Genomic DNA, 23,511 nt, shown 5'->3' with positions numbered 1-23,511 from the left:
TAACAGTCGCTAATTGCTAATCGCTCATTCTGCAATATGGAAAGTAATTTCTGAAGTTGAAATATAAAGATAATTGAAAGAAGAGGTAGAGGGAAATGTTTTTTGCAGTGGGGAGCTGTAGTTTTTCATTAATGATACAATTCTCCCTAATTCACATTTTAGCAGACGACAGATTTGGACAGGTAAGGCGTATAGATAGGGTTTATTTCTCCCTTGCTTCTGGTCAGCCCTTCCACCCTCTTACTTTTTGCTGATCCTGTGCTAGAAGTCCGTGTCATTAAGGCTAGGCTCTTACCGAGCTTGAGTAGAAGAGAAAAAATATACTACATGCAATCATCAAAATACATGTAGAATTGTGAATGAATAAGATGAATCAACAGACCATAACACGTGATGATTAATGGATGATTAAGTGTCAACATCATAGGCTCAGCTGGAATTGTGAGTAGAGCAGTTTATGATTCCACTTACAAGAGAGTTTCAGAATTGCAAGTATCTGCACATTAGACACGTAACTGGAATGGGGGCCACAGATAAAAAACTGCAAAGCTATGAAATTTACTGCTCCCTGATAAATGGTACCCAAACCAAACCTCAGTTCTCATTACCATTCTATCACACCTCCCAGCTAAGTACATTGGAGTTAACCAAGTGTTACAGGATTGCAAAACAGTAATAACACATTGTGCATTATGTAGTTCTGTTAACCACAGTCGTCACTGAAAAGTGTAAGCTTTATACACAATAGCCACATTGTTCAACTGAAAGATACGGTAAGAATTTGTGGATGAATGAGTGTTGTATCTGAATATTTTACTAAGCTGTCAGCTTTTACAGAAAGCGATGTGTCTTAGAATCATTCTCTAAATTTGCTCAGGTACTATAAATTGAGCCCCAAAATTTCTGTGTGAAACATCACTGAGCTGTACATTATGCCTAAAGTCAAGAAAATGTGACTCCCTGAAGAAAAAAAGAATCATAGAATGTGTTGGGTTGGAAGGGACCCTTAAAAGTCATCTAGTCCAACCCCCCTGCAGTAAGCAGGGACATCTTTAACTAGATCAGGTTGCTCAGAGCCTCAAGCCTGGCCTTGAATGTCTCCAGGGATGGGGCCTCCACCACCTCTCTGGGCAACCTGTTCCAGTGTCTCACCACCCTCATTGTAAAGAACTTCTTCCTAATGTCTAATCTAAACCTGCCCTGCTCTAGTTTAAAACCATTGCCCCTCAGCCTATTGCTACATGCCCTTGCAAACAGCCCCTCCCCAGCTTTCTTGTAGGCCCCCTTCAGGTACTGGAAGGCCGCTATAAGGTCTCCCCGGAGCCTTCTCTTCTCCAGGCTGAACAACCCCAACTCTCTCAGCCTGTCTTCATAGGAGAGGTGCTCCAGCCCCCTGATCATCTTCGTTGCCCTCCGCTGGACCCACTCCAACAGGTCCATGTCCTTCTTGTGCTGAGGGCTCCAGAGCTGGACACAGTACTCCAGGTGGGGTCTCATGAGAGCAGAGTAGAGGGGGAGAATCACCTCTCTCCATCTGCTGGCCACAGTTCTTTTGATGCAGCCCAGGATGCGATTGGCTTTCTGGCCTGCAAGCGTGCACTGTTGGCTCGTGTCCAGCTTTTCATCCATGAGTACCCCCAAGTCCTTTTCCCCAGGTCTTTAGTGTCAGGTGATACAATCTCACACTGAATAAAAAGTGCACTTGCCTCCGAGTCTTTCATTGCCTTGCTCTGGAACCGATCATCCTAGATAATAAGATGTTCAGTTAATTAAAATGGGTTTAGCTCTAGAAATTACATGCAAAATGGTGTTGAGTGGCTGGAGACTGATGTCTGATGTGAGTCTGATGGAGTCTAATGACTGATGTGAGAAAGGAACACCTTTCATATACAAAAAGTATGCATAAACACATGGACTTTTTAAAAATAATGTAAGATGAAAAGAATGGCTTCTTCATAGCTTTTTCATGTTTGAGATATCTAGAACATTTATGCCATTTGCTACAATATGTAATAAGATGTATTTTCCTCTGTTTATCACAGGTATGGTTTTGTAGTGGGGCATATTGTTATCCCACGAATCAATCCCTATCATCTTTGTGCAGCAAATCACACTGGCGTTTACAAACTTTCAGTGAACACAACTGGTCGGTATGATGCATACTGTTACAATGCAACAGGTATGTATATGCTTTATGATGTATTTCAGATACAGATTAACTAACAATAACGTATGTAATCTCCTATTTAAGGTACTGGTGTGAGGGCTTCTATATTAAATATCATCTGTTTTTCAGCTGAGAAGAAATACATTTTGTCAGCCTCTGGAAGTGTATCTGTAATATCAGCAGTGAATTTGACCCATTTTGTCATTAGTGTGTTTTGAACTAAACCTTTTTCTGCCCTTGGAACTATATTAGTAGCTTCAGAACGGTTCATTATAATGGCTTGGTGCAGTGAACCACTGCAGCAGTGAATCTGAAAGACAACTGTTGTAGGCGATGGCACTCAGCTCTTCTGTTCATGCACGCGTGAGCTTTTATGGTGAACAGCAGTTATTTGTGTTAAGGGATTCTAGGAGGGCTGCCACCTGCAGCAGCTCCAAGCCCCAGGGTGGCCATCCCAGGCCCACGGACATGGCTGCTGCTCTCCTGTTTGCAGGTTCATCCAGTATTTTCTCTGTGGCAAATCTCCGTTCAGACATTAGGCAATTAGATAGTGATGCATGTTGGAAGCAGACTGCTTTCTTCTAAGGTTTTGAACTTTTTAATTGTTGGAAATATTTTACTAAATTATTAGGAAAATGTAGATAATCTTGTGACAGATGCTGAGCACAGTATTCGAAGATAAAATCTGGACTAAGTTCAAGTGTCTTCAATTTCAGTAGATTTTTATGTTCACAGTGGAAGCATACCTTATAGAAAACCGTAGGCAAAAGTCATTGATGATTTGAGTGACAGTGACATTTTTTGATTTTGTGGTGGTCATATCATTAAAAATCATCTTTGCATTGGCATGGTATTATGTGAGCTACCATCCCCTGTCACCCACAGATGACTCTTCTCCCGCTACAGTGATGTCCATCCCCACCAGAGCTTTATAACTCCTCACGAGTCTGATTCCCTTCTGGCACTGTGAGCAGGTGGCTCACACACTGGCCCCGAGCGTGGCAATGCAGCCCGCTGGAGGAAGCAGTGCTCACCAAACCAGGGCACCCTCTGCCCGTGCAGAGCCCTCCATGGAGGGGACAGGGTCCCTCCAGCTAAAAATGATTAGAGCTGCCACTGCCGCCAAGACAGTGGGACTGTCTGCATTGCAACTGCATCATCGGGCTATTTTAACTGACATTGATTGCAACCATTTTCTGGAATGGTTATGGAAATGGAGAAATTCATCGTTAGCTGACAGAACAATCTTGAAGTGGCTCGCCTGGGTAGGAGCGAAAAGGGAACACAGGTAGATCAGTGAATAACATTTGATTTGGAAATTAGTTTTTTATTGTCCACATCCGAAGCTGACATTTTGTGATTATATACAATTACTATGGGTGTACATGTGACTTTTTTTCTCAGTTTTCTCAAATTGATATTCTCTATTTTTCCTTCTTTTACAGAAACGAGGGACAAAGCATGCGAGCCAATTGAAAGCCTAGATACTTCTTTCCTCAATAATCAGGGTGAAATAGGTACTGTATTGATTAGAAGAACCTGCCACTTGTTTCGTTTTTAGGATCTGGTTATCTTTTTTTACAGAAACAATTGCTAATATTAAAAATCAAGCCAAGCATAGGAAAAAGAAGTAGACAGATGTTTGACAGCAGTTAAAGCAACTGATCACTTGTCTTCCCCTAAATACTATGGAGCTTGGTTTGTCTGGAGGTGCTACCAAACATTTTTTATATAGGTATTTGTCATTTTTAGCACCTCAGAGCTGCTAATGTTTCTTTGACATATAGAACTTTACTTAAGACAGCAACCTTTCTCCATCTCATTTGAGCTGCTGGTTAGAAAAGCAGCTGGAATTGGAAGAAAACTCTCATAATAAATTTTTTATCCCAATTCTAAAATTCTGATTGACTGAACAGAGGCCGAGATTTTATGTTCAAAATCAAACTGTCTGATCAAAATATCAAAATATTTGATGCAGAGTAGGCCCTATATGTTGGACAAATATATACATTAGCGTATATACATTAGATATAATTTAGTGATGTATGATTTAGACGCATTAGATAGGATGGCAAAAGTGGATGAACTGATACTAATCCACAACTCTTTAGTTTTTTGTTGTAGGACTTAAACTGTTTAGCGTTACTGAAATATAACTATGTAGCTCCTTCATATTATCAGCTGCTTAATTTCCTCTTTCCAACAGTCATTGACAATGCAGATGGCTCACGTTACAATGCAGATGGCACACGTCATAGCGGAGAGTCCTCAACCTCAGGTGCAGATGATGAAAACGTAGGTAGTGGATCAACACATGACACAACTCCCATGGATACCTCCATTGGGAAATCCAGCTCCTCATATTATGGAAGTGCTACTCCAGTCTCACAGCTGCCAGATCATTCTTCTGGAGGGGGTGAAAAAGAAATTCCTAGGAAAGATGCTGGTAAGGACAGTAGGTTGCCACTATATTCTCTTTATAATAACTGAGTGAAGGACTACATTGCTGGTTAAAGGAGATCATGAGGGAAGGAGAAGCATCATCTCTAATTTGTATCCTGCAGAAGTAAAAGGAGAATGTGTATTTTTGAAAGAAAACAGAAGCATTCTGGATTTCTAAGGATTTTTTTGGTTGCATGGGAGTACAAAGCAGCCACATATCAGATGTTGCCAGAATGTTGAGAATAGACGGTTCTAAGAATTTGCTCTTGTTCTTATTAAAATATTTATTTCATTAAAGGCTCAAAACCATATCTAGCAGTGAACACAGAGAGGTTAGTGAGGCTGAAGGTATGGGTATATAAAGATAATGATAAAAGATTCTTATCTGCTCTCTAAAAGGATGAATTGACATTAGGTAATAAGAACAAGGAGGAGTTTACAGTACAAGTGATTTCTCTTTGTACAAATACAGGGGGTTTTTTAGGACATCTTCTTACTACAGCATATTACAGAATGCATAGAGAGATGAAAATGTCAAACTAAAATGTTATCAGCATCTTCTTCGTTTAGGTGGTAAACCCAAATTCTATTTTCATGAAGCCCTACCAAATACAAATGCCACATGCTTGTCTAGGGCACTCTGCACTGTGGAGAATTAGTGAATTAGAGTGGCTTGCAAGTGTATCTTGCTTTCTTGTGAAAGTGGCATGTATTTTATTTCATCTTTTATGTTACTTGTGTGGCTGAAATTATCAGAGGTCTGAAAGACTAGTTCCCATTGAACCTAAGGGATACAAATATAATTAATCCTCTAAATATAGTAAAGTTTACTGCGTGACCTCTTACTACAGGCTTTTTATCAAATCACCAAAAATCACCAATAACTTTCCAGTGAAGGATATCTGTAGTTTGCATCATTATCCTCAATAATATCCTCAATAAATACTGACATTTAAAAAAAAAAAAAAAAGATTGAGGAGAAGCATTAGGATTATAAAATTACTTTTCATTTGTGGTATACTCATGACATGTTATGCTAGTTTTTCCATGTAATTAGCATAAAAAAAGGTAAATCCTAACTTTCTGGTTCTAACAAACTAGGGTCAGAGCCATTCCCCAAGTTGTATGCCATGTGTTTCAGTTGCTTGCCGTGACAACTCTTATCAACTCTACTTAGATGCGGAGTTTAGATTTTTGGACTAAAACTGAGAATATATCTCATTAAAGAGGGGAATACAAATAACTCCACTCATTGTTCTAGAATCCCTGTCCAGATGGGGGATTGGTATATAGGTACAATTAGAGCTTGAATCACATGAACAGGTCATTGCCAGAATGTTCATTACCATTTTAATACATTTCCCTCCTGAAATTATTTGTTTTGGTGATATCCTTACTATTTAGTGAAGTAAGGCTATTTGGCACTGAATTATTTGAAGAACCTAGTCTGTATCTTTCTTCTCCCTTGGACCAACAAATGAAGGAATGAAGCTTGCAGTATAGAATAATCAAAGTAGTTGTGAATAATGAGTAGCAATTCAGCTAATGAAATAGTAATTATTCATCCATCACCATACAGATGACGAAGTTTCTCCTGTATCACCTGACATCCCTTTGGTGACAGCAGCTGATAATTCTCCTGCAAAAGATGGTGGACAATATCCTGCGAGTACTAGTAAGATTTATGTATTATAATAACTACATCAAATATAGATTGCATTAAAATTGCTTTATTCTTACAGCAGAGCATTCTGGTAAGTGGTGAAGTATACATCACCTGCAATTTTGGAAAAACGTTGAAAGGCAGTACTTTCCAGACTGGTTAAGTAAGTCAGAAATAAAATTCACTCTGTGGGACAAGGGGAGCAAAAACATTTACTGTATGTTTACATCAATGCTTATATATGAGTTCAGAAAGGCTGTTGTTTTGTATTTCTCACTGCTTTTTTATCACATTTACTCCATGAGGCACCACAAATTAGTGCAACCAGTTATCACTTGAAGTCAATTTATTTCTGATGTAGAAAAGGGCATTTTTGTCAATTTGTGATGAAAGTGTCTGTGATTCTAATATATTTATGGTTGTGAATGTGGGCAACCCACGCCAAACCCATGGCCTCGCTCACCAAAGCAGTGCTTTAAGTATCAGTTCCAATTGCCAAGCCACTTGTGCACTGCAAAAACTAATTTCATCCTTCTTGTTGGCAATATGTGTGAGAAAAAACTGGGGCCTGTGGTGGCTCTACAGGCTTTGAGGGCTCCAAAGAACAGTAGCCATTTTCTCTGCTTTGTTCTTAAATAGCTGTACTGAGTGGGAAAAATTGCTTGAGATGTTTTTCTCAAATATGGAGTGCACAGCAGCTACAGCAAATGAAACACTTTTAAAGTCATCTTACATGTTTAAAGTGGAACCGTACCTATCTAGTTCTTAAGTTTAGATTGTTAAAGATCTTTGCCCCAAAAATTAAAGTCAACTAAAGGGCGAGCATTTTAATTATACAGAGGAGATCTACAGAGGCATGATGTAGTAAAGACTGAACTGATAGAAATGAAAGTTTCTTCCTGCTGACTCTTTTTTTTACCACCATGGAAGCCTGTGGTAGTAAGCATTTTGCTTAATTGTTTGTTGGTTGCTGATAGATGGCCAAATGGTCTATGTGACTTTGAGGGATGGTGTCTTTGTTACAGTACTTAGAACTCACAGGGTAAGAGTAAGAACTCTTACACAGTTAGCAAAAACTTCACTAAAAGACAAATCATTCAACCAAGCATCTTGTCTCAGAGCATGTGAAGGTTAGTAACACCTTATAAATATGTAGATGGAAAAAAGAAATATCCGGTTCATTTTCCCCTAAACCTTGAAAGCAAGTAGAGAATTTCCTGATGCTTGTTTTGAGTGAAAGGTTTTGCTACAAAGTACTGCCTGGAAAGCGTGGGGTAGGCGGTGGGGAGTCCCACCTGGTAACAGTGGGGAGTTTGTACGGTTGACTCTGGTGGTGATTTTTCCTTCATATTTATTTGCTTTTGTATGCACGTGTGACTTAGTGCTGCCTTGTACAGATATTTCTGTACCCATTGCAAAAACTTGTGCATTGTTTCTAGGCAGTAAAGCTTTCTGTTTTCCTTTTACTACTTGATTATCAAATGTATTGATCCTAAATACATATGTCCCTTCCTGTTGCTAACAGATCTCTCTCTCATGGGCATGACTATATTACAGGGGGAAAGCTAGTGTTATTTAAGATTTTAAAACATCAAAATAACTACAGAGCTATGTAATAAAATACATCAATACTGATATATGTGTACGACAGAAGTGATAACATTGGCATGATTTCTTCTTGGTTTAGGGTTGATAGATTGATTCTCTGGAAAAAAAGGTTGTGAAGGTACTGCACCTGGGCTTTATTGATAGCTTTAGCTATTACTCAGTGACATCACTTTAAAGCCAAACAGACCCATTTCATTTAATTTTACTGCATTACAAACGAATGAGTAATTTAGCACTCCTTTCAGAAGTTAAGTATAAACTACGCATCTCCATGAGAAATCATCAAATATTTAGTAGCATAGGTGAAAGTTACATGGAGAACAAACAAAAAAGAAGATAAAGCCATGCCCTAATGTCTGCTATTTACATTGTGCAACAGTGCAGGTTCATTGGAATATCCTGCCCATGATTGAATTTCTCAGAGAAAAATCCCACAGACAGGAAAGTAGAAAATTAAGAAATATGTAAAGAAAACTATTCAACACAGATCTTCAGATAGATGGCTAAAAATGCATCTATGTAATTCTATAGTGTGTGAAAGTGAGAAATAAAACTGGTGGCTTTCCGTCTATACTACACACAATTTGTAAACTTAAGGCTTGGTGAAAAGCTTGATCTAGCTTGATCAAAACACTTCTTTGATATGGTTTTAAAGTGGGAAACTGCCACAGCTCCTTTTTATTCAGATGATTCCCTTTAATTATTGCTCTGGGTTTGAACATTTTTGGTGATGTTCTCCATCAAGTTCATGGTCCAGATTAATACACTGACGGGGCTTTGCCATTGATTTTTTCTCCTGGCTGAAACAGTTTTGCTTTTTTTTATTAACAAGTTATGATTCATCTGTAGATGTGCCATGGATCAGATGTCATAAAATTCTGTTGCTGATCGATGAGCTACTTCCCTAAGTTACCAGAGCTAGTTACTCAAACAGTAACTGCAAGTAACTGCAACTGGTTTAGTTCATCCATAGATGCTTTTATGCCTTTGTAGATTTTAATTTTATTTGGTTTGGAGCATTCCCTGAAAAAAAATCTCATCAATGAAAACAGTCTTATGACCATACTTTGGCTGATCTGACAGGAAAGCATCTGCATGGGTATTTTGTACGTGGAAGGAAGCCATGAATACATATTCGTCACTTCAGAAAATGAGCTCCTAAGGCTTGTTGTGGAAAGCAGGTAGAGGTCTGAATTTTGCTGTGATTACAGCAAGTCAGATGGCAATTATTTAGTTATTCAGTTATTTTCTTCTTAACCAATTTTTTGGCATTATCATTTTGTTCGCAGTTCCATCCCAAAGCTCCGAATCTGAGACCACTTGGGTTTTGATGGTCTGTTGCTCAGGGGTCAGATTTTGAATGTCCAACTTTCCTATTTTCTGACACCAGTGCCAGAATAGTACTAGTAGTACTAAGTTTAAGGAGCAATTTGTGACTGTGAGAAGAGAAAATACTTACTCAGTCAAGGACTGCTTTTCAGAAAGGCAAAATCTGTTTGGTTTTGCTGCCAAAATAGCTCACTTTTTGAAAAAGGTGTGGTTCTGAGTTTCATTCCATACACTTCGTACAATTTGCAGCTTACAGATAGGCAAAACATAACTACTGCAGACTGAAGAACATCAGTTTATCCTGGTTGATCATTAGAACTTTGATTCACAGGTGTTGCATTCTCCAGTGCATTCATATAATGCACAAAAATTGATCAAAACTCTTGTCTTTGATGTAAGTCTTCAAGGTATTTTTCTGCATTAATTATTTAAAGATTTTTTTTCCTAATGAAAGAGAGTCCATGATATCTTCATCTTCAAGATATAGAAGTTAGATGGTCTAAAAGCTGATAAAAATATTGCTTTCAAGGAATTCCCAGAATAAAAATATTTCCAGAGAAACATTTTAAAGTAGATTTTGCTCTCTTTTGTTGAATATGCGTATGACTTGAAGTGCAGCTTTTCTTGCAAACTCTACTTGATGAATAACAGCAGAGAGAAAGGTTAAACTATCAACTGGCTTGCTTGAGGGATTTCAGTTTCTGTGGTGTGCATGCTTCTATTAGCTTTGAATGCTTTTTGACAAAATATTGGGGCATATTTCAAATGCAGTACATATTTTGATCTGTCACATGTAAAATTCTGCGCAGAATTCATTGACTTTACTGGACTTTCCAGAGGTGGTAACACAATCTTATACTTTACTAGAATGTTTCGCACTTCACTTACACTAAAAGCCTTGGATACATTTGCCTTGCACTCACATCCACCTCAGTGGCATGAGCATGCTCAGGGTGCTGGTGCTGGTGGACTTGTCTTTGCTGGAGAAAAATGCTTCTCAAGAAATAGTAACAAGATCTTGGTTGAATGAACCATGTCCTAACAGCTCCAGGGCCTCATCACGACAACCTGGAGAAAGCCACCACCCAAGCTCAGTGGAATCCGTTCTCAAACCACTGGTGGTGGTCAAATCCTGGAGAGAAGATGCAAGAGCCCACGCAAGCCACCAAGGGTAAAGAATGTCATGCTAAGAGGGTGCTTTGATTAGGGGCTGAATAACCAGAGCACCAGGGCGGCAAGGTTCAGAAGCATTAAGTGTTGGGGAGGGGGTTGAATGTGTGGTATACGTCACTGCTTTTTGTTACCATGTGTTTGAATTGGGAAAAGCAAAGTACTGGGCTATGGCTCACTGACTGTACATTTAGTAGCGATAGAACAGTTGTCCCCATTGTCCATGTACTGCGGAAGTATTCTGTTTGTCTGAAAGGGATGAGTATGTGAGTCATTTTATAAAGGATGTACTTGGGTTGTTCTTCTTTCGGGTTTGGAAGCAATTTAGAAGTAGACTATTCCAGTGAGAAGGACTTGTGGGAGAAAGGAAGAAAATGTTTTCAACGCTATGCTCTATGCCATAGTTCACTATTCAATAGTTCAACACTATGCTCACTCTGCTAGAAGAGGGCAGAATATGGTTAGTGCTGCAAGCATGCGTAGGGCACTGAAGTGTGGCCAGGAGCCATGTTGGGGCAGCTTCAGCAGGGCCATGGCAGAGTGATGAATCCCTTGTGGGTAGAAGAACCAGGAGGAGATATGGACCGTGGGCAGCATGGTGCGGCACACTCTCCTCTGTGGCTATAAGGCTGCATGTAGAGAACACAGGAAAGCATAACTGCTGTCAGCAGAATACCTTGTGGGTGAGGGCTTCATGGCAGATTTAACATCATCACAGCAGATGTGACCTCAAGTGGCAATGGTTCAGATGGTGAAGACTCTTCGGAGGAGATGATTTACCCAACAGTGTTTCCAGGCTGGGACAGGAGTGTGGCCAAGGATGAGTATGCTCCAAGTACTAGTAAGGAACTTCCTTCCTCTTTGGATGGTTTCTTTCTTCTTTTTCCTCTCCTACCCAATATTCCTCCTCCTTTGCCACACATATATTGTGTGAAAATTGGATGCCCTCCTCATCAACTCCTGTTTCAAACACGTCTCCCTTTCCAACAGGGAACCTCACTTAGATCTTGTGAGGTCCATATCCTTAGAAGCATCATCTTCCATTGATTCTAGAATTGATGTTTTATCTCCGTTCCTGTCTGATTTGTGGGCTTCCCTCATGGCATGTTTATCAAGGAATAATTCCTCTTTGGAGGGAGTTTCCAACCTCTAGACAAGTGTCACAATTATTGGCATGGCAATACCCATTTGGCTTGCCTAGAACAGTGGAGAAGGCAACTGTAGATTCCTGGAATTTTTCTAAACAAAAATCTCTTTCTATCCTCAAATGCCTGTCACAAACCTATGGAACATTACTATGTGAAATGCTATGTTCTGAGAAAATACTGAGCATTTGTAATGTGATAGGAGTAAAGCTGCACCTGTCTCTCCATGCTATGCTGACGCCTAACTGGAAAGTGTTTCTGGTGTGGATTTTCCTGACAGCATTAGGCCAAGGGGAGTGCATGTGTCTTTGAATGCAGTGGCTGTAGTTTTGCACCCAGGCACTTGGCAGCATTGGCTTCATGGGGTTGTCAGTAGAAGAAAAGGCTAAACTAATGGGTGTGCTTATCTCTGGGTGTCGTTTTGCCTGTCATGGATACTTCTTTCACCTTTTGAACGTGATTTTATTTAGTTTTGGTGGATGTTCCTCATTCTGGAGTCTATCTAAGGCTATCTGATCTCTCCTGTTGGCAAACCCTGTGAGGAGCTCATCAACCTTGTTGAATGTGAAGGTCTAGCAAAAACCCCAGGGCTTTTTGAAGCTTCTCTCAAGGGACCATGCTCTTTCTTGTGACTGCCACTAGTGCTTGCATCTGGCTAAGTGTTTGAGGAATGTAATGATGCCATGGGTTCATGCATTTGCCTTGCACTCACATCCACCTCAGTGGCATGAGCATGCTCAGGGTGCTGGTGCTGGTGGACTTGTCTTTGCTGGAGAAAAATGCTTCTCAAGAAATAGTAACAAGATCTTGGTTGAATGAACCATGTCCTAACAGCTCCAGGGCCTCATCACGACAACCTGGAGAAAGCCACCACCCAAGCTCAGTGGAATCCGTTCTCAAACCACTGGTGGTGGTCAAATCCTGGAGAGAAGATGCAAGAGCCCACGCAAGCCACCAAGGGTAAAGAATGTCATGCTAAGAGGGTGCTTTGATTAGGGGCTGAATAACCAGAGCACCAGGGCGGCAAGGTTCAGAAGCATTAAGTGTTGGGGAGGGGGTTGAATGTGTGGTATACGTCACTGCTTTTTGTTACCATGTGTTTGAATTGGGAAAAGCAAAGTACTGGGCTATGGCTCACTGACTGTACATTTAGTAGCGATAGAACAGTTGTCCCCATTGTCCATGTACTGCGGAAGTATTCTGTTTGTCTGAAAGGGATGAGTATGTGAGTCATTTTATAAAGGATGTACTTGGGTTGTTCTTCTTTCGGGTTTGGAAGCAATTTAGAAGTAGACTATTCCAGTGAGAAGGACTTGTGGGAGAAAGGAAGAAAATGTTTTCAACGCTATGCTCTATGCCATAGTTCACTATTCAATAGTTCAACACTATGCTCACTCTGCTAGAAGAGGGCAGAATATGGTTAGTGCTGCAAGCATGCGTAGGGCACTGAAGTGTGGCCAGGAGCCATGTTGGGGCAGCTTCAGCAGGGCCATGGCAGAGTGATGAATCCCTTGTGGGTAGAAGAACCAGGAGGAGATATGGACCGTGGGCAGCATGGTGCGGCACACTCTCCTCTGTGGCTATAAGGCTGCATGTAGAGAACACAGGAAAGCATAACTGCTGTCAGCAGAATACCTTGTGGGTGAGGGCTTCATGGCAGATTCAACATCATCACAGCAGATGCGACCTCAAGTGGCAATGGTTCAGATGATGAAGACTCTTCGGAGGAGATGATTTACCCAACAGTGTTTCCAGGCTGGGACAGGAGTGTGGCCAAGGATGAGTATGCTCCAAGTACTAGTAAGGAACTTCCTTCCTCTTTGGATGGTTTCTTTCTTCTTTTTCCTCTCCTACCCAATATTCCTCCTCCTTTGCCACACATATATTGTGTGAAAATTGGATGCCCTCCTCATCAATTGTTTCTTAAAAAATGTCTCTCTTATGATAGGAGAAGTCATATGAGGTCCATATTGATAGAATGAAAATCTCTTCTGTCACTACTTAAACTTCATTTCCCTGTTTCATGTCTATTTGAATGCATGGATTAACCCATGATTTTCCAAGAAAAAAAAAGTTTATTTTTATTTTTTGGAAAAACAGTGTTAAAATAATTCCAGTTCATATGATTTGTAATCTACATCTATATAATAGTAATCTTCCTGGATGTGGAAGAAGACACAGGAACAAATTGTGGAGGTCAAACCCCAAGTGGCCTTTTCTTTGGGAGATGTCAGAAAAACAGCCTCATATTTACTATCTTCCACGCTCTTCCCATGCACTCTTCTAACATAATCTCATTTGTTTTGTGGCCTCAGATGTTTAGGCATGATCCAATACCATAACTCAGATATTTTAATACATAGCCTTATTTTTCTGACATGCATAGTCTCACAGTGATCATCTGATAGCTCTTTTTTAGCTAAAAAAGCCATCCATACCTAAAATCATTTTGTCTCAAAACCAGAAAACCACCATATATGAGGATCAAAGCCCAATGCTGTGTGTCACTGAAGCATGCAGTCTGCTACTGGGCCTTATGACCCATGAATGGTCCCGGTCCTGGGGGTTTTTTTTGGAATAGATGTTGCCATTAATGACTATACTCTAACACTCTTATTTATACAAAAATAATAATCCGTTCCTTTTCTGTAATTTAATTTACTTTAATTTATTTTGATCCCATCTTAATATGTCTTTCCTCTATGCACTTGTTTACTGAATAGTGTTTATAAATCATTATTTATAAGCATTTTATTATTTTTTTCTGAAGATAGTGGAGTATTTGTGTTTTTTTCAGCAGTGTTCTTCATTTTTAGAAGAAAATACAAAAGGAGCAAGTCATCTTGCTTTGGGATTTTTTATTCTTTTGCCTAAGCTTTGGGTATTCTGGTGTTAATGTATTTATCTTTGAGACTCTGCATGGGTGACTTATTCTGTGTGTTGCATTGCATTCCACCTACCTTCTATGGCCTAGTGGTGTCTGCGTGCTCCATGGGTGAAAATGTATACAGTCTCTAATCATAGACTCTTGTGGAAGTTTTGTTTTATCTGTTCAATTGTATTATAACTTTCTTGACTAATATTGGCTTCCTGGTGGCTGTCAAGGTGGTTTTGGTTTTTTGCTGGCTGTAGCTTCTGAGCTCAGTGGTGGATATTTTAACATGAATCTGAGTACCTCTTGAGTACTTAGCAAGCATGTTTTACATGTATTCAGACATCTACCATATTCTTTAGATCCAGCATTATTCTTCAAACTTGACTTTAAATGTCTATAACTGCTGTAATCGTTTTGCACTACTTCTGCTGTACGTTATTCTTCTATTGCTTGTTTTCCCCGTTCTTCTTTTGAAACTTTGCATCTGTCCAAATGCAAAGAAAAGAACAACTGGTTTGATGTAAAGGGATTTGATACGAAGAATGGAGAGACTACTGTTAAGCTATTTCCATCACCTTTATGGCACGTGCTAACAGTTAAGTAATAGTGGAAGATGTAAAGCATGGTCAGCATTGAATCCTCCATTGTCCTAACAGCTGTGGATTCACAACACAAAGCACTTCTGGAAATCTCCACACAAGATCATTGGAACCCTGCCTATACAGACGAAGAGGAGCAGTATCCTAGCTCTGCGGGCAGGGGTAAAGCAATTTAGCATTTCAGATAATATTCAAATTTGTGACATAATTCAGTGAAGTATGACACTCTTATGGTGCAGCTGGTTGCAATTCCCATGCCATTAGCCTCATTTCAGTATAATACCTTTGTAGTAGAGCCCTCAGAGGTGGCATCTATAACATTAATCTGTCATTTCAAGTCTATCTTTTGCATGTAGTCTTCATTACTTGCCACTTCTCCTCACGTCTCTGGGATTTTTAAACTTGCACTACCAGTAGTGTAATAAAACTGAGCAGATTGTAACATTTAGTGACCCACCTTGGTGAGAAAAATATATTCCCTTTTATCTGCTTCAAAATTTCTATTGTAAAATCTGAAGACAAAAGACAAAAAAGGGACTTAGCGATTCAAATACATGAAACTGTGCTACAAAGGATAATATACTACCTCCAGGTGAATGCGAACATTTTCCTATCAGTGTTAGTGCCAGTAGCCAACTGCGATACTGAAAGTGTGCTCATGATTTTTCAAGCCTAAAGACTGCTATAAGCAAAGGATTACAGAGTGCATTCTCTAGCTATTTTTGCTGTGTACCTAAATAGTTTCCAGTTAAATTTTTTTAAAAAGCATAACTGGCTATAAGCTTTGTTTTTAGGATCTTTTGGCTATAATGCACGGCTTTACCCTGTTAAGGAGAGGTTCAAAACTGAATGGCTGGAGGTATGGCTTGATTGGGGGCCAGCCTTGTAATTGCATAAAATTAGATTTTACTGAAAAGAAATACATTTCACTGGACCCTGTGGAAAACCTTCTTATACCTCTGTAAAAACAATCATTTTCTACATCCTGTAGTAGTTCTTTGGATTTATACAATCTGTCTCTGATAGCTAGATAGATACCTGTCTTTCTGGTTCCAAGATTGTTTTGAACACTGACAGTTTATACGATTGGCATCAGAACAGGTACTATAATCACCCAAAAATCATCTTTTAGTTCTGAAGTATTGTTAGATTGGTTGTATTTATAAGTTACTTAATTTTAACTTTTCTTTTTTTTTACAAGATACTCTATACGTATTTGGTTTAATTACAAAAATAATTAATTACATTTGCACGAGTGCCCTTTTTATGAACATTTAATTGCCTGAATGTGAAGATAAATATTCCTCCAGTTTTGCTCTTTTTGGGAAATAGCGTTGGTTTCTCCAGATGGTGACTTATGGCATATGTAACAGGTCCAGCTCATTCTTGGCATGCTCTGATTAAGAACCTTTGCTTTATCTTTAATGTATCACTCATCGAAACATTCGATACCTAAGGCAAATATATTTCAAACCGAGTTCTAATGCTCATCTCAGTGTCATAGGTATTCTTTCTTCTTTTCTTTTCTGGCGTATCTTTTCTAAGCCTTTTAATGTTCATTAGAAAATCTCTTATGGTGGTGGTACTTCAGGTGATTTCTGACTGCATCTTCTGCGATGTAAACAACAGCAAATTAAAGAGTGAGCAATTCATTTATTTTATCAGTAAGAGCTTTAATTATTACTGAGTTCAAAACAAGTATGCTTTTCAACTTTGAAGATACGAACCTACTTATTTCATTCATCCAGTTCCAGAAGAAATGACAATTTCCTTGGAGCCAGCCTTGTAATTGTGTAATTGAGCTATTAACTCAAAAGAGAAAGTTCATCATCTTTTTCACTTTTATAAAGGCAGAATACACAGACTCAACAGTTAAGTTAGTATTAGTAAACATGAACTAGAGATACAAGCTGTTGTTTCTATGTGTTCTGTCGCTGCTTCTCCTATAGCTTTTCTCTGCCATTGGCCATTGGGATAATTTCTAGTGCACTTAAATCTTCTTCCAGTCCTGGTGATGCTTTTGTGTGATAGGGTTTTTAAAGGACTTCTGTTTTCTTTCATCTTCCATTTCACTTCAAATGCAACAATTAAAAGAAAAAAGTCAAAACACAAAAGCCAAGCACACTTCTTGTGTAGACCATGCAGATGACAATATGACTGGTGTTGGGTATTTTGATCATTATTGATTCAATCATCATCTTATCAGCACTGGTTACAAGTGAAAATGGAGACCGTCAAGGACCAACCCAACATCCACTATTGCACAGTGATCATTATGGATGGATCAGTCAAGAACATAATCCTGCAACTACCACTGGGAGTACTGAACAACGTGAATTTACTGTTGCAGGTGAAAATGATATTGAAAAGGAATCTTCTCATACAGGTAATATTACAGGTCACGCTTTAGTAAATTAGCAGGGTTTACTAAAGATTTAGTTTTAGGATTTTTTTTTATTAACAATTTTGCATTCTGAGGCCGTAACAGAGGTTCTGTGAATCAACCTGAGCAATTCTGATGTTACATTATTTTTTTTAATTATTCTCTTCTTCAGACCTATTCCTGTAAGGGTTTTTTTCTCTCCTATTTGAATTGCTTGCCAAGACCTATAGTAGATTAATTTCAGAACCGTCTCCTATGTTTTGTGTTCTGTGTCATGCAGTCACAAGGTTTTAACAGGCTATCTACCAGGGTTGTATCTGTAGGAAACAGTGAATGTTTAAATGGAAAAATAATCACGTCTGTTGTACTTTTCACGTATTTGGGAGCTGTGTTCATTCCCCTGCTGCAAGTCATTATTGGACCTGTTTGGTTTTTTTTTTCATTTTTTGTTAATATGGCAACTATATCAAAATTTTTTATCTACAGTATCTACTCATCCCAGTTTTCAACTATGATAAGATGATACTGCTGATGAAGGGAAGAAAACAAGCACAGCGTAGAATAAAAGAGAGGCTTCTCTCTTCCATTGGTCAAAGCAATTGAAATGCAAAAGATCAAATTATACTATAAAGGTAGTAACTAAAAATTGACAGATATTAGTTTCTGTTCCTGGGAGCATACGAAATTTACTAGTTAGTGACTGATGTGCTGTACTAAGCACTGCCAACAGTGAATTTTACATAGTCATCATCTGCTCTTGCAGATTGTCAAATACAGGCCACTGAAGACAAGCATATCATGACATGCTGTATAATATGAATCTACTCCTTCAACTAAATGTAATCTTATCAGCAGTTTTGAGTAGCTCACTGCTTCAGCAGTCCCTAAGCCCACGTTCCTCTAAGATATCAAACCCATGTGTTTCATCAACATCCTTTAAAAATATGCTGATACTGTGCAATATATTACTGATGTATATAAATACTATACTATTATAATAATATGATTTGGCCTAGTCACAATTAAAATTTTAACATGCAGTGGCGATTTTCTTGGGGTTTTTTTGATTGGGTTGGGGGGTGTTAAGGAGGGTTATGCTACATTGGGTACTCTTTTGCTGTGACTGTCTAATAAAAGCTGCAGATTGGTTGATATGGACAATATCATATTTTTCTAAATAACTGCAATATCAAATATTCTCCATTTGAGTGCCGTCTTATTTATTGTGTGCACCATTCATAAATGTGCAGCATGTGCTAGCCTTCCCCTCTGTCAGACTTCCTTGTCAATTTTCCCGGAGACGCTGCGACTAATAAAGCAGTGAAATTTTGAGGGGGTAAAAAATGGATATAGTCAATACACTCAAATTTTGTGATTAAAATCTTACTGATTGATCATATTCTTACAGTTATTTCTGCCTTTGCTGTTCCTAATTCTGCATCAGTGCATATTGGTTTGATATTCAACAAATACAAAGTCAACAGCATGATTCGGGGAAATACTTTTGAAAAACAATGAGATATCTTGATTCTGAAAAGCATATGCTCAGTTTGAGGAAGGAGTCAGTCGTAATGGTGACAGCAGCCAGCTTTTCTAAACATAAACCAGCATGAGAAGCAAATCCGCTTTACTTCTCTTTGCCATTAAATGTAGTAGACATGTGAGCAAGGCCTGTCATAGAGACAAGAACCGAAGAGGAGAATAATATAAGAAATGGATCTTTATATACTGAGTTCATAATTGCTTCACCATCATCATAACAGCTACGGCCTCCAGCCATGGGGCCAAACAGAACGACTCAGCACAAGACCCATTGGTGTATCCAGGTTGGGACAAGGGAGAGGATTATGCCACACAACCTGCTGTAACGGATAGAATTATTCCTTCCAGAGAGAATAATCATCAAAAAGAGTCTTCCACTACAGGTACTAGTAAAAATGTCAATTATGTACATTTCATCACTGCTGCCTCTCAGATGGCCTGGAAAGATATTGCACGAACTTGTAGAGAAGAGTAATTTACTGATCTCTTTAAGACAATGATATAAATTATAGGGTCATTAGTTTTCTCTGTGGTCTGGCTGCATGGTGGTAAGATAGAAGTTTTCAATTTTAGCTCTGTATAAAACATTTATTTTTTACTTACCAATACCACTTTTAGTGCTTTCTGTTCCTTAGTGAAGCATGACTATCGAATTGTGTCTCGCTCATTACATAAGTTATATTATTTGGTATTGCCAAACTGTTTTTACCATGAAGTTGAATTCATACTTAAGTATATTTATGCATCAACAGGGTAATGCTTTTAATTTGTGAATATTCATCTTGGGAAAGAGTGTTCTTTTCATAGATTTCATTGAAACCTTTGTCCCTCTGGTTCGTAGAATGATGAGAGAAAGGCATTTACAAAACTGTCATGACACAACATCATGATGCAGTCACGTATAACACATACCATTTATACTATCAAAATGTTCTGAAAACATGATATGAGAAACACATGACTTATTCCTGAAATAAGAGGAAAGGTAACTTTAATCCTTTCTTAAACAGACAATGCTGGGAAACTGCTGACAATGAAAATAAACAGAAAACCCTATTTAATTTTCTTCTTTATGATCCAGTTAGAATAAAAACCATAAAGTCTAACCTGCATATAAAGAAGAGAAGAACAGTGTGGGTGGTGGGTTCAGTAAACACCACACCACAAATTAATTCTAACAGGTAAAGTCCTTCAGTAATGCCAAAATTTGAAGCTGATTCTGGGAGGAAGCCTAGTCTTATGACTGCCATGAACAGAACAATGAATTATAACCATTTTCTGTAACCTGTCACCACTCACAGAGTCTTGAGCAACAAAGAGGAATCAATGCCTGTAGAAAGGGTTCTTTACTGTCAGTACTGACATAACATAAAACCCACTGTAGCAGCATTTGACAGTCCCTGAAGCTGAGGATCTGTGGCCACCATCAGACACAGGTCAGGGATTTCTCCTGACTGCTGTCTCTATGTCCTATCCCTGTGTCCACTGTCCTTAGGAATCTTTTTAATTAAGTAAAAAAGTGGATGAGAATAGACAATGAAAATATCTGATCAATATATTGAGAGAGCGGTGATGATGTATGAGAGGACAGAAGGTCTCCCTTCTCTTCTTTTGTGTTGAGAAAAGGGTAGCAGTGGTTTAAAGCAAACAGGAGACTTGAACCTGGTAGGAATGGGAGGGGCACGGCAGTACACACGTGGAATTATCATCTGATTAAATCATCATGGTAACAGCTGTTGCCTCTTCTGGACGTGACCACCATGAAGACCCGACTCAGCCATCTCTGCCTTCAGATAATGAACCGGGACAGGGCACTGAAGGCATCACGCATTCCAGAGATGCCCCTGGGGATGAGGTCCTCACCAGGACCACAGCTAGTACAAACAAAGCTGGTGATGACTCTCCTCTGACGAGTACCAGTAAGAATAACGGATCATACACATTTCTCATGCCTGGTGAGAAATGAGACCTTATTTCTTCTGAAATTGACTCCTTTCAGTATCTTTCTCATCCTGGGGGTCTACATTCTCACTGTGGATTTGCTGTGGTAGGATTTTTGCTGTTGATAAAATTACCTTCTGGACAAGGCATAAGGGAGTCCTTGCTGGTACACTTGGCAGTTTCTATCCTTTGCTGAAGCATGTTCCTTGGTGGCCTCCTGACTGTTCTGCAAGACACATGCTTTGGTGATTCTGAATCCCCAACCCCATCTTCCTTTCTTGCGTATCAGTGGGATCTGGTTTGATATGCTTTGGCCCCATCGTTGGTGTGGTGGAGGTGCTTTGGTGGGTTAATCAGATGGCTTGTTCCTGTGACTCAGAAGCAGCCCTATCTCTGGGGAAGTGCTTTCCCAGCGGTGAGGGCAGGGCAAACATAGAAGAATTACGTCCCATAAATTCTGCTTTCAATTCCTTACTCTTCCTCACCGGTGGATTTCTAGGCAAGACCACCATGGATCTGGCTGCAGTATGGCCGCTCACTCCTGAGTTACAGGGTCAGGTTGTTGCTACTGTGGTCTCTTCTTCTGAAGGTCTTCCCTCTCCATCTGTCACTGGGATCTGTGTATGTAGCCAATGTCTCCCTCCAACACGGGGAGTATGTATGTGGTGCTTAAGGGTCTCTCAGAAGCCAGTGACAGTGTGGAAGAAGGGGAATCCTTCATGTCTTCTTTCCTTCTGCGCTTTGAATGAAGAAAATGAACTTACTTTCTGGCTTGCTGTGGTACAGGAAAGGGAAATAATGTGGGTGGTGGTGTTGTGAGCGCTCACTTTTAAAGCTGATCATGCCGTCATCATGGCAATCACAGAGTCCGTGGATGATGTTAACCGAGAGAAAGCAACCAAGGAACCACTGGCACCTGCCACTCCATCTGGAAGTGAAAGTGAACAAGGAAACACCACAGATAGTTCCCATGTCAGTTGGATACCTGGAGTTTTCCCAGGCATTGAAGATCGTCTTAACCAATTGCAGACCTCTCTTCCTACTAGTAAGAACTACAAATTATGAACATTTTCATTTTTCCGTCAGTCAGTTATTATTCTGTACAATGGCGATGGTCCAAAATCATGTGTACTAACCATAATTGTAAATTATTGTCATATTGTTATTTCCTTTTGGGGTTTTATTATTGTTTATAACCTCTTTATAAGAAGTCATTAAAGGGCATCTCTTCCTGTGCAAAGCAGAGGACGTTTGCTAAAAGGCTGAAAATGATGTTTTCCAAATAACCTTTTCTTATATGCTGTTATCTGTATGTGGTAACACAACTATTACAGTGAGCAAGTGTAAACTTTCTCCTCATGCCCATACATACGTGATAGCACGTTGTCTTTTTTTTTTGCTGGGCACAAATGATAGCTATGTAACACTTAACTGTCAGTCGCTTTTCCCCTCATCTGTATTCCCACTACATTGGTTGAGCATGTATCAAAAGAAAGGTAATTCTCTGTGAAACCTTATTTTTCCTAGGTGTATTTGCTGTTGGTATCTTGCGGGTGATTAATTATAGCTATGTTACTGGGCTATTACTGACATTAGAAGTTGGGAACAACTTTTTTTTAAAGGGTTATTCTTCTGAGGGAGTTAGGGCAGTTAACAGTAAAAGTCTTATTACACTGTATACAACCTTTCTTTTTTTGTGTATGTAGTCACATGTTAATAGTACGGGAAATGAAGGGACTTTTCCTTATACCCAAATGCATTTTCCATACAAATAATCATCCTAACAGTAAGGTTTTTTCCAAATGCTACTTCTCATGCACACTAATTCAAATACTATTTTCATGCACTTTCTTGGTTAGTCCACTAAGCCATCCCAGGGTAGATTTTGGCCAATGCTCTGTGGACATACTTTGCACATAAGCAAGATTATGTACCAATATTCTGATGGCATTATACAGCAAACACTTTAAAGATAATTCTGTTACTAATTAATTAATTAATATCTGTTAATTCATAGAATCATAGATTGATTTGGGTTGGAAGGGACCTTAAAGATCATCTAGTCACAACCCTCCTGCCATGGGCAGGGACACCTTCCACTAGACCAGATTGCTCAAAGCCCCGTCCAGCCTGGCCTTGAACACCTTCATAATGGGACATCCACAACTTCTGTATGTAATTCATACATTGTCAAGTAGAATTTGGCCTACTTTTCTTTTTTTTTCAGAATTTTATATAAACCCCATAAAATCAACCATATGAAAATTTCCTGAGTTATAGTGTTTTGACATAAGCACAGCAATACAAGTGCAACATATGTGTCTGACAGAATTTTATTGAAAAGATAAATCTATTTTTAATAATGGTTTCCTACTAAAACAAACTCATTTCTTGATTTTGCTGCCCTTTTCATTTAACTAATCCAAGCTGCCTCCTTAATTTTATGTGCAGACATTACACACTATGAAAAAAATTTTGCTACTTTCTGTTTTGAGCAGATAAAACCTGTAAGAACTGGTTTGAAGATCATTTTCAAGGCGAACGTCTGCATCAAATCTTTGCATTGTCAGTGCCCTGGCAAAGGCTCATAATACCATATTCCCAAAACTCTTCCTTTTTTCATTTATCTTCTCTTGGCGCTTGTTAA

General features: G+C 39.1%; 1 protein-coding gene across 6 annotated transcripts in view; it reads left to right on the top strand.

Moving 5' to 3' along the window:
• Nucleotides 1-23,511, top strand: part of CD44 (CD44 molecule (Indian blood group)) — a 61,304-nt gene that overhangs the window by 26,552 nt on the left and 11,241 nt on the right. Inside the window, exons 3-10 of one of the 6 annotated variants that reach the window (XM_054199722.1) lie at nucleotides 2,043-2,179; nucleotides 3,613-3,684; nucleotides 4,374-4,613; nucleotides 6,189-6,284; nucleotides 17,205-17,384; nucleotides 19,145-19,306; nucleotides 20,690-20,878; nucleotides 21,730-21,909. In XM_054199722.1, the coding sequence (XP_054055697.1) occupies nucleotides 2,043-2,179; nucleotides 3,613-3,684; nucleotides 4,374-4,613; nucleotides 6,189-6,284; nucleotides 17,205-17,384; nucleotides 19,145-19,306; nucleotides 20,690-20,878; nucleotides 21,730-21,909 (1,256 nt within the window). Of the gene's footprint in view, nucleotides 1-2,042; nucleotides 2,180-3,612; nucleotides 3,685-4,373; nucleotides 4,614-6,188; nucleotides 6,285-17,204; nucleotides 17,385-19,144; nucleotides 19,307-20,656; nucleotides 20,879-21,729; nucleotides 21,910-23,511 lie in introns of all 6 variants that reach the window. The other 5 variants (XM_054199723.1, XM_054199721.1, XM_054199724.1 and 2 more) reach the window with 5 other exon arrangements.

Source organism: Rissa tridactyla, chromosome 4 (assembly GCF_028500815.1).
Source record: "Rissa tridactyla isolate bRisTri1 chromosome 4, bRisTri1.patW.cur.20221130, whole genome shotgun sequence".
Lineage (NCBI taxonomy): Eukaryota > Metazoa > Chordata > Aves > Charadriiformes > Laridae > Rissa > Rissa tridactyla.
Note: the sequence above shows the minus strand (reverse complement) of the source record. Positions and strands in the feature narration are given on the sequence as shown.